Raw genomic sequence first — 11952 nt, 5'->3', positions numbered from 1 at the left:
AACTCAGCCACATCCTAACACTTCCCTTTTATTCCTTCTGTTTTTTTTCTCTCCTGAGTACAAACCAGCATATCCCATATGTATTTGTGTGCTGTGTTGTCTGTCTCTCATTAGCTTATAAGCTTAGTGTTTAGCACATTGTTGAGAAATTAACTATCTTAGTCTGAGAAGGGAGAAAAGAATTTATTTATCCTAACTGGGATTTAGTCACCTAATCCCCCAATGGCCTCATGCTCATGCCTGTACACAGTAGATTTTACTGACTGATTGTTGAATCATGAAAGGGTTTTGAAAATTATTATCTTTTGGGTATAAAAAATAGAGAGGAAGAAGAAGAAAGGAAAGAGGAGAGATAAGAAAAAGAGAGAAGAATAATGTCAGAGATATTCTGGAGTGACAGAACCACGTGGCAAAAGGAAGACAGAGAGAAAGAATGGCACAGAGGCTGGGGAGAAAGCTCATCATTAAAGTGCTTTTCACTGAAGCCTGAGGACCTGAGCTCAATCTTCTGTATCTACTTTAAAAAAAATAAAAATCAGGCACAGCAGACACCTTTAACACCATCATTAGGAGAGAGAGACAGGAGAATACCCATGGATCTCAGTGGGCATCCAGCCTAACCTTACCATTGAGTTCCAAGTCTCAGGGAGAAACTGTTCCAAAAGGCAAGGTGTGAAGCACAAAAACAGACAGTGAACTCTACCTGCACACACACACACACACACACACACACACACACACACACACGTCTAATAACTGAAAGGACCAGGAAAGTCATGGAAACACAAAAGTTCTTTTTCCATTCACTCAGTATTCAAAAGCTGCCACCACGGCTCTGTCCAGAACTCTGGAAATGTGCTGATCACCTGCTCTCCTGGGAATAACAAGGTCAGCCATTCTCTCAAGGTCATGGTGAACTTGTGAGTAGCTGTGAGGCCTGACGTGAATCCTCCATCCACTTCACAGTCAGGCCAGACTACTCTCCACCAACACCTGCTCTCTCAGGAACCCTATCTGAGCACACATGTAATTAATTCCGTGTGCTAATGATTGCTGCTCTGAGCCACAGTCATCAGTACTTCATACTCTTCCATGTGCACATACTCCAGCACAGACCCCCTAACTGCACAGGTGAGACCCTCATCTGCCTGCCAGGCAAGCACCACACTTTCTACCCTATACTTCAGAGCTAAAGCGGCGGGGTCCAACCAAAGGGCTTGCTGCCAGTTGTGTTCTCTCTCTGGCCTCAAGGCTGGGCAGGGGCTTTCTCTCCCAGTTTAGCCCCTATTATGATTTTTACCTCTCAGTCGGAGGAGCCCTTTTTCCTGTAGCAACTTACAGTCTTGCAAAACTTACTTTGTGCTGAGGGAAACAGTCTTCACTTTGCAAGAATTGCTTCTCAAGAATTTTATTTTATTTTTATCTTGAGTTTCATTATCCCCAAATTTAAAACATGAGGAGAACTTTAGCTCGAGAATCAAAACTACTTTTTTTTTTTTGAGCTAAAAGCTTGATGTACTTGCATAATAATTTAGCAGATCCAAACAACGGGGCAAGGACAGGTCAAATAAATTGCCGAGGTCATGCTTCTCCAGAGGAAGCACTAGATTCAGAATTGCTGATCACCAATGCTATTTGCCACGTAGTCATCTCTCCCATCCTCCTTCCAAATGATCCTGTAACATAAAATAAAATTCTATTTGTGTGGCATCCACAGGCCTTACCATAACCCTTTCATTGTTTTCTGATGTCAGATTATTCAGTGAAGAGAAAGGTAAGATAACAGGCTCTTTGACCTCTGTATTGCTGTATAGCTGAAAGAACTCACAAAAAACTACAACTGTATACTCTTCTTGGTATATACTACGGACAACTGGTGAATGTTTTTTTCAGAATCTGAAAGTATTTTTTATTACATTTTATTTACTTCATGTCCAGGATGGGTGTGAGTTGGTGAAGCATGCCATGGCACCTATGTGCAAGTCGGACGACAACTTTCTGGAGTCGGTTCTCTACTTCCACCATGTACAGCCAGGACCTGGGAATAGAAATCCAATTGCCAGGTTTTGTGACAAGCGCCTTTACCCCTGAGCCATCTCCCTGGCCTGACTTTAATTTCTTGAATTGTTTTGAGTCCACTTTATTTTTATTCTGAGAAAAAAAAAATAGATAATAAAAAAAAAACTTTAACAAAGCAAAGGTTCCTCTTCCAAAGAGAAACAAAAGGAAATCAGATGTGTAAATAATTCTTTCCTTAATACCCTTGACTATAAAACCCTTTAGAGTGGCATTGCCAAGGGAAGCTCCTTAAAGCCACAGTGTCTTTAAACCTATCCCTGTGACCCGTTGGTTGTCAGATCTTTCTGGAGCGACTCGGAATTCAGAATTCTCCCAGGCTCAGTTTGTGCTCATGCGCCACGGGGAACTGTGCCAAGTAGGAGTCTCAGGTTGAGGGGCGAGGATTTTGCAGGGGCGCGGGACTGTGCGGCAGCAGAATCTCACCATCAGCGGGCGTTTAGCGCAGCCAAGCGACAGGCTGGCGCCAGGGCTCAGCTGCTGGGAGGCGCCCACTGAGGCGGGGAGAACTTTGGCGCTCAGAGCAGAACCACCCTTGGCTGGCCAGTTGTGTCGCTCCTCCGAGGAAGCCGTGGAGGTGGCGTCTAGGCGAAAAGCCCGGCAGAGAAAGGAAGAGAGGAAGTAGAGAAGGAAGAAAGAAAATGAAGCAAGCGCTTGGCGAGCCAGGGATACGGTGGCCGGCGGAGAAGAGAAGCGGGGTCGGCTGCTGCTTTTCCACACCCCGGGCGTAAACGCCCTCTCCTCCGCCACCCCAGTAAATAAGTGGGTGTCGCCTGAACTGAACAGCAAGAAAAAAGAAGCCAGCCAAGTGAGAGTGCAGCTCCTCCGTCGCTGCCGCCCCCTTGCAAGTCCAGCGGCTTCTCGCAGGGCCAGACTCTGAGCCCCAGGAGTCCTGCAGATGGGGTGGGCAGGGACCCGGAGCTCAAGCCGCGGGTGACCCGCGCTGGCCGGCCGGCCTGCCGCGCTTGCGGAGGATGCTAGGCAGAGGAGCCCAAGAACCGCATCCGACACTGCCCGGAGTCCGCTAGGCTGGAACTTGGAATGCCCAGGGACCGGTCCAGCTCCTGCGACCGCTTCACCGCGTCTAGGGAAGCTGCGCGCGGGACTTGGAGGCGGAGACCTCAGGCGGTGGAGACCTCCGGCGGCGGCTGCAGAGGGGCCAGCTGGGCGCAGGAGGGGGCGCGCTTTCTTCCTGTGGGGCTCAGTAATGAGGAGACTGAGTTTGTGGTGGCTGCTGAGCAGGGTCTGTCTGCTGCTGCCGCCGCCCTGCGCACTGGTGCTGGCCGGGGTGCCCAGCTCCTCCTCGCACCCGCAACCCTGCCAGATCCTCAAGCGCATCGGACACGCGGTGAGGGTGGGCGCCGTGCACTTGCAGCCCTGGACCACTGCCCCACGCTCAGCCAGCCGCGCTCAGGACGGCGGCAGGGCGGGTGCCCAGAGGGATGAGCCAGAGTCGGGGACGTGGCGGCCACCGGCACCCTCACAAGGCGCACGTTGGTTGGGGAGCACCTTGCATGGCCGGGGTCCGCCTGGCTCCCGGAAGCTCGGGGACAGCGCCGGGACCGAGACCCTGTGGCCGCGGGATGCCCTCCTGTTCGCCGTGGAAAACCTGAACCGTGTGGAAGGGCTACTACCCTACAACCTGTCTTTGGAAGTAGTGATGGCCATTGAGGCGGGCCTGGGAGACCTACCGCTTATGCCCTTCTCTTCCCCAAGCTCGCCATGGAGCAGTGACCCTTTCTCCTTTCTGCAGAGCGTGTGCCACACGGTAGTGGTACAAGGGGTTTCGGCGCTGCTTGCCTTCCCCCAGAGCCAGGGCGAAATGATGGAGCTGGACTTGGTCAGCTCTGTCCTGCACATCCCAGTGCTCAGCATAGTGCGCCACGAGTTTCCGCGGGAGAGTCAGGTGAGGAGAGTCTGGCGCGTGGAGTGATGTGCGCTGCCGGGAGTCGGGACCGGGGGTGGGGAGGGAAGGAAGAGTGTGGGCAAAGCACGGGGCTTTTTAACTTTGATGTTTGAGGCTTGGACTATGTTCTAAGGTGGTAGGTTGCAAGACTTTAGTCGAAATAGATGAAGACATTAAAAAGTGGATGGAAACGCGAAGTTAGGGAGGTCGCGGATGGAGGGAAGAGAGTAGGGATAATGTGCTGGGGGGAGGGGAGCAGGGTGTCATGTTTTGACAAGCTGAGAAAAATGTAATGTATTCCAAACACCTGAACGTTGAGGTTCAGAACCGTGGACAGTGATCGAGGGTTCTAGGCTGGGTGAAGAATGGGGGTGGAGCCCCAGGCTCGCCACTGTCTTTAAGCTCCCCTGGGCAAAAAGCCTGTGACAGAAAAACCAGTTGCTGCTCTTTTCGACTTCTTCCAGAGGTATGCCAGGGCTCTGCTGTGTAAGGAAACGCACATCCCTCTGACGTACTTTCAGTACATTTTAAAGTGCAACTAGTACAAAAACCATGGGTCAGGAAGAGCGGCTGGCAATCTCGGTATTGGAAACCCCTGGAATTACTGAGAGCGTGAAAGAAGGTGGGAAGACCTGTCAGTGGCTTCTTTGTCCCTGCCTTTCTTCGGTGATGTGGGCTCGGAGGCTGGACACGTGATTGCTCTGTTGATCCCATTTCTGCTCTCTTCATTTATGGATAAACAGATAATGATTTAGTTTTTTTAAGCGTTTGGAGAAAACCCAAATATCTTTTCCACAAAGAAACTATTTGTGGACTGAAGTGTTGACAAGCAGCAATGAGGCGCTGCAATACTCAAGGAGACAGGCCCTTACAGCAGCACCAGCTCTTTGCCTTTTGTAACTGCTTTTTATCACACCAACTCGTGCCGTCTTGTCCATGGTATTTCTGAAGCCGGGAAATGAAATGATCCCATTTTAAAGACCAAGAAACTGAGGGAAGCTTCAGAATTCAAATAGGCATTGGGCTAGGAAGAGTCTAGATGTGGACTTCAGCATCATTTTCACTCTGTGCTTTGGTTGACAAGATATTTCAAATCTCCTTTTTCCCCCCTCTATTTTAAATTTTTCTTCACAATTTATTCATTCTATATCCCGATTGAAGTCCCCTCCCTCAACTCCCCCAGTCCCACCCTCCCTCCCTTTTCCCCTCATCCTCTTCACTCATTCAAATCTCCCTTTTTGAACTTTTAATATGCAGAGATAAAGGCAGAAGTGAGTAGGGCACTGTACACACGGAAAGTTTGATAAAAATCTGTGTCTGAAATATTCAGGGAATACGAACATTTTCCTCTGTTGGAAATGAAAATGAATCTTACACTTTAAATCTTAGGAAGGTACAAGAACAGAATCCTTTCGACAGTTACCCAGGCAGTTCCTATTTAGTGATGAGCTATAGGGAGTTGATCTGCAGAATACAGGCTAATTGACTCTTATCTAAAATGTTTCTGTTACCTGAATCTGAATGGCCATAAACAGCACAGGAAACAGGAGTCTGCAACATTGCCAGTGGCCAAAGTGTTATAAGCATGAAATTGCATACAGAGGCCACACCATTATTAACACATATGCCGAAGCAGACCTAATGAAATGCAGGAGTCAGCACACTGACTGTTCATCACTGCTTGCATATTACCTAATCTTTCAGAAGTTGCCAATAACGGTCACAGTCACCAAACTCCTTCCCATTTGCAGATTGTTTGGAAGGACTCTTAAACAGTGAGAAATTTCTCCCGAAACTACTGTTCCTTGGCTTGGATGGATGTGTGCAGCACACAGCACACTAAGAGCAGACACAGGATGAAAACATGAAGCAGCGTCTAGAATCAGTGAGCTTCCAAGCTCTAAGGCCACTCTGAGAATGAATCCTCCAGGGAGAACTGGCTACAAGAGAATATGCAGCCAAGAGAATATGCAGCCAAGTGCGTTCACTTCTTCGTTTTAAATCACTGTCCTCCAGTGTTTAAATGGTAAACCTCACTGTGTGACTCAGACCTAGCCTGTCCCGCTGAGGACTTTTCCTTCCATCTCTTCTTGCAATTTTAAATTCAGGCATATCTAACGTGCTTTACCTTACTTTCAGTATATCGGTTAAGTGTTGTTCTGCAATCTTCTGCATTTACAATGTCCTGCTCAATGTCAAGTCACTGTAATGTGCAGTGTTAGGATATAAGCACAATTCTGCTTTCAGCAAAATTAATAACTGCTCTTCCTCTGGCTTCTCCTGGAAAGTAGGCCTTTCCCTAATATACTGATGTAGTTTTTTTTAAGACCTTCTAGATATAAAAGGGTGTCAAAGTCATTTTACACATTAAATAAGATCAGCTTAATTTAGGCACTGTCTTTGGAGCCTATTGAACAATGACCTCATTTGTTGATTCTACAATGCCTGAATAAAGTATCTAGAAGAAAGTAGACTTAGCCACACATCCAAGGAAAACAAAACTGTGCCGTGTATTCAAACAATTCCAAATTCCAAGAGCAGGGGTAGCAACAGCTGTCCTCTCACTTTTTCTTGGGTTGCTGTTTCCCCCGCCATAGGAAGGTTTTAATTAACAAGTGATTTTTTTTAATAATATCATGCCACAGCTCTTGAATGGAAGGAGATAGCAATGAAATTTATCAAAACCAGAGTGTTATTTTAATATTCTATTGATTGAAAACATAAACACAGGGCAGGAAAGATGGGTGAGTGGTTACAAGTACTGGCTGCTCTTCGAGAGGACCAAGGTTTAACTTCTAGCATCTACATGGTGGCTCACAACCATCTCTAAACTCCAGTCTCTGATGCCCTCTTCTGTGGGCACCATGCATGCACTCATGCACGTGGTACACAGACAAACATGCAGGGAAAACACCCATACATAAGAAGTACATTAAAAAATAGGTGTTTAAAATTTTACAAAAATATTAAGACATAAGCAGTGAGGGTTGGTCATCAGGTGGTAAGGGGCCACTTTCCTTCAGGGATGAATCCACCAAAACTAAGGGAGTCAACTATTCACTTTTGGAAAATATACGCTCGTTGTAACCATATAAGAAAAGATTAATAAAACATGGAATGGGTCAAAGTACATTTCCATCCAAAATATTTCTACTTCACCACCATATTCACACTCATCCCTGAACCTGATCCATTTTATTCAGGTCAGTTCTTTCTGAACTCCATTGCTATGATTTTCTAATAATGATGTCACCATGAACCAAGTTCTATTCACATTTAAGTTACAGTGGGTTTTGGAAGTTTGTTCTTTCTTTCTTTTCCTTTCCCACAGTACCATTTATTCTAGGTCTTTTGTGTAGTCACTTCAAAGATAACAGTAAAAATTCGCCGATAACTAGTGACAGATACATAGTCCTTGCTAAAATACATATCTAATGTTAAAACACCATGACAGTTTACATTAGCTAGAGCTAGTGAAACTACATAATTGGCTTAGCTCCAAGATATTTGCTTCAATTGTGACTGCACGAACTATGTCCAACTCTGTACATGTACAAACACCCATACACATTAAACACACACGTACATGTGTGTGCAGATGTGTCTAAAGATCCAAGGTGTCTTTCCTCAGATACCACTTGTCTTATTCATTTATTTATTTGTTTATATTTTAACGCTGAATACAAGAGTTCTCACTGGACCTCACCCAGTAAGCCAGGCTGGCTGGGTGATACGTTCTGGAGATCTGTCTGTCTTCACCATGCCTGGCTTTTCAAAACAGTGGTTCTGGGATTCTCAAAGCCCTCATGTTTGCAAGGGAAACATTTTATTAATGAAATAATCCTCCCATCCCCTAATATTTCCAATTCTAATTGAACAGACCAACCGCGAGTTTGTCTCATCAGCCATATGTGCTAATTAGTATATTTATTTCCACATGCATGTTAGTATTTTAGATGATTCATTTTCCCTGGCAATACTAAGCTAAGGATTTAAAGCTGTTGATTAAAAATTGGCTAACACAACAATATTTTTGCATGGCAACAGAGGCAGAATACCATTCCAGTGTATAACAGGTGCTTCTGGAGGAACAGTAAAGGGTATTAATTTTCAAACAGCAGCTATAAGTTGTGTTGTTTTTCTTTGACTTGTTCTTTGCCAGTGGTTCTCAACCTGTGGGTCATGACCCTTTGGCACACCTCTATCTCCAAAAACATTTATATTAGGATTCATAAAGGAGGCAAAATTGCAGTTATGAAGTGCCAACAAAAGTGATTTTATATTTTTGGTCACCACAGCAAGAGGAACTGCATTAAAGGGTCACAGCATTAGGAAGGCTGAGAACCACGACTCTGTGAGGCATAGCACTTGCTCTCCCCACACCTCCAGGAAGTATTTTTTTGTGGTTTGTAACACATGACTAGTAGTAGCACATAATTATTTTCAACTTGATAAGTGATTTCACATTAAATGTCAAGTGATGCAAAATTTTTGCCTAGTAGTGACCTTTTCCAGGTTCCTAATCAGAATGGAAGGCCTGGGAGTGATTTGGAAGGTTTTTTTTTTTTCTTAATTTGATAAATTATGTCCTTAATATTATATTTTAGCCTAAATAAGTGGTGCAGAAGAAAATAGCAGACTCCATTCATTGGGGAAATGGTTTACTTTTCTTTGTATTTACATCAACATCAGCTAGCCTAAGAAGACTATATTTGGCCTTGGCTCCAACATCTCAGACTAATTTATACTTCAACTAACAACTGAATGCTCGTTTCAATGGTTAGTGTTTAGTGCTTCACATCTTCTGGTGTTGCAGAGGGCATCATGCAAGTTTGTGCTGCTCGGTTCTGTTTCACGAATACCTCAAACTCCTACCATTCTACCATTTTGGAAAAAAATGGCCAAAAGCTATGAAATAGTGCTCAAAAGATTTCTAATCTGCTACTGTCTCTCACTGGCTATCCTAATCCTTGGCAGGTCACTATCTCTGAGCATCTAGTCTTGTCAATCAAAAGACTGTTTCTTAGCATTCTTCTTTGTTTGAATTCTTTCTCATTTGATTCATAAATCAAATGAGAAAATAAAAGTTACTATAGGTAAATCTAGTGTGATAGCCAAATAACTGCCAGAAAACAGTTGGTCAATGAGCTGAGAAGGAGCAGGGAGTCTGCTGCTTGGAGCCACCCACACAAGTGACCCTGATAGTCAACAAGGTGAGGGAAGACAGTGGGTTCAAGGCTAGCCTGGGCTACATGGTAAGTCTTAATCTCCCTACTTCTTCATCAGTCCACATATCTCTCCACTTACATTCTGATTTTTTTTCTTTTTAATTATTGTTATCATTTATTACACATTATTGAATTTGTATCCCAGCTGTGGCCCCCTCCCTCATCTCCTCCCAAACCCATCCACCCTCCCTTTTCTTCCCATATTCTCCTCCCCTAGTCCACTTTCTGATTTTTTTTTAAGAGCAACTAGGTTCACAGATAGCTAGCACATCTGACTGGGAACACACAGATCTGTTTCTATACCAATGGAAAATTTTACTTATGCCACACCTAACAATATCTAAAACTCTGGACATTGCCATAAAAACTACAATATAAAATACACAAAGCTTCAGAAACCTCAGTCTTTCACTTTCATTACAAGATTTTTTAAGACAATTTTTTCACTCAGGAGTCAATGGACACAGAATGCATCCCACCCTCATATTGTGTGCAACTTGGCTTATTCAACGATATATATATATATATATATATATATATATATATATATATATATATATAATGTTTCTTCATGAGGAACGCAGTGTGCTTGGTTCAAACTGGCACAGTCACCTCATTTCTTAATGGATTGATAACAATTTTCAAACCAGCTACTGAGTGGCTATTTCCCCAAGTAACTATGCAGGGCTATCACAGCATGATACTGCCCATTTTAGCAACAGCACTCAATATAGAGATGAGAACCCCACTTGTCTTTTCTCCTGCCTATTCTAACTACTGCCGCACACTGAGAAAAGTACAACACAAGAAATGTGCTCCTAAGACTCAGCAAGGAAAATAATGTTTCATAGCATGCACTACTTTGCTTTTCAAATGGATGGTGAGACATATTCAGGTGTCCTTCCGTTCCTTCCTTCATAGGATGACAGGGCAGAGATTTAGATGAGGAAAAGAAAGCTAAGACAATTCTTGTCCATTTCCTTCAACTTCTCTGATCTGCTGCTGCTGCTGTTTTGGTTTGATTTGTTGTTTTCTCTGTATGTAGTTTCCTTGAACTTTGAGGGGAGCTTCTCAGGTTATGTTAGACCTCCTGCATTGAGGGAGCTGCTGTGTTAGACTTTCTGCTTTGAGGTAGAATCTAACCTGACCACTTCTATGATTGACCAGGGTTGGTTTGTGCTGGAGATGAGTCTTCAAGTGCTTAGACTGGAGTAGGCTGGCTCCCTTGATAGGCTGCATTAGACCTCCTTGTTACATACTGAAATGTTAATCTAGGAAAAGTTTCATCACATGTCTTAATAGTGTCTGTACTTTTCAAGGCTTCAGCACAAGTGTGATGATATTATCCCCTTCAGTCCTATAAGGTAGAGAATAATGTATAAATATAGACAAGTACGGAAATGTTCTTCTAGAAAGTTAGAAGTCTTCCAGAAAAATAAATGGAGACCTCCCTCTGCAAGGAGCATCTCCCTCTGTGATGAGCAGCTCCCTCTGCATTTAGCATGTTTGTTAGAGTAAAACGGAACAAACCAGACACTGCCACAACATGTGTAAACTCCGGGTGAGTGAAAGGTGGAGGCTTGTCTACTTCCAGCTTTAGTTGTTTGAAACATTTTAGGTGCTACATTTTCAACTACTGTAATTTAGAAGAACCATGATATGGAATCCTGTACAGTCATTCAAAGTGAGGATATACTTACTGACATAGAGAAGTAGGAGAAAAAACTACAAAGTATACATAAAATATGATATTTCTCAGAAAAAAATCTGAAATTTCATTTATGAAAATATTAATAGCATAATCATATGTAGATAAGAGCAACACTGATTGGACTGAGTATGATACAATACATATTATATATAATATTTATATATATAGTATATATGGACATAGGTGTGGTTGGGGTCTACAGGAGGAGCTGGACGGAATAGAAAGTTAGTAAATACAGCGTACTCATATCTAAAATGCTCAAATTAAAAACATTTTTACCAATCAAAATACAGAGTTCTGGAGTGCAGTCCCATCAGATACACCTACAAAACATCTCCCACACATAAGTCTCAAGGATAATTGCAGAAGAAGGAGTAGAAAGCTTGTAAGACCCAGAGGACAGGGAGTTTGCAGTGAGATCTTGTCTCCTACAAATGTCAGAAGCAACATGCATGAAGTCTCACCAACACAACTGCCTACCTAAACATGAGCTGAACAAGGACATCAGCCGTAGACATGCTAAAGTAAACAGAGGAATGCCCAGGAGGCCTCAGCCTTACAAAGACTACAAGCATCTAAGGAATACTCAGAGCTGGAAAAACAGTCTTACCCAGGGATGAGTACCATTGGTTATCCAATACCGAATGGTCATCCCTGAAAACATATACATACAAGTAGCAACATATAAACTGAGCTGGCTGTATTTGTTGTGCTAGAAGTATGAAAGTATATGCAAGTACACGTATGTATATATCAATGACTAATGAAAAATGCTATGATTTTGAAACAGAGCAAGGAGGGGTATGTGGATGGTTTAGACGGAGGAAATGGAAGGAGAAAATGATGCTATAATCGAATTATAATGCTATAATTCAAAAAAATAAAAGAAAATTTTTAAAAGTGTAAAACTGCAAAAAAATAAAAGCAATCCTAAATGTTTACAACAATTGTAAGCATGGAGTGAAAGTTCATATTTTGCTCCTTACACGCGTGCAAATGTGCATGTGCGCACACACACACACACACACACT

The 11952-nt window shown here is 43.5% G+C and overlaps 1 protein-coding gene across 2 annotated transcripts in view; it reads left to right on the top strand.

The window, feature by feature from the left end:
* Positions 1-2466: 2466 nt before the first annotated feature.
* Positions 2467-11952, top strand: part of Grin3a (glutamate ionotropic receptor NMDA type subunit 3A) — a 225287-nt gene continuing 215801 nt past the window's right edge. Inside the window, exon 1 of one of the 2 annotated variants that reach the window (XM_060379904.1) lies at positions 2467-3982. In XM_060379904.1, coding sequence (XP_060235887.1) covers positions 3284-3982 — 699 coding nt within the window. In that variant the 5' untranslated portion in view covers positions 2467-3283. The remainder of the gene's footprint in view (positions 3983-11952) is intronic. The other variant, XM_021657702.2, reaches the window with a different exon arrangement.

This window comes from Meriones unguiculatus, chromosome 3, assembly GCF_030254825.1.
Source record: "Meriones unguiculatus strain TT.TT164.6M chromosome 3, Bangor_MerUng_6.1, whole genome shotgun sequence".
In the NCBI taxonomy this organism is placed as follows: Eukaryota; Metazoa; Chordata; class Mammalia; order Rodentia; family Muridae; genus Meriones; species Meriones unguiculatus.
Note: the sequence above shows the minus strand (reverse complement) of the source record. Positions and strands in the feature narration are given on the sequence as shown.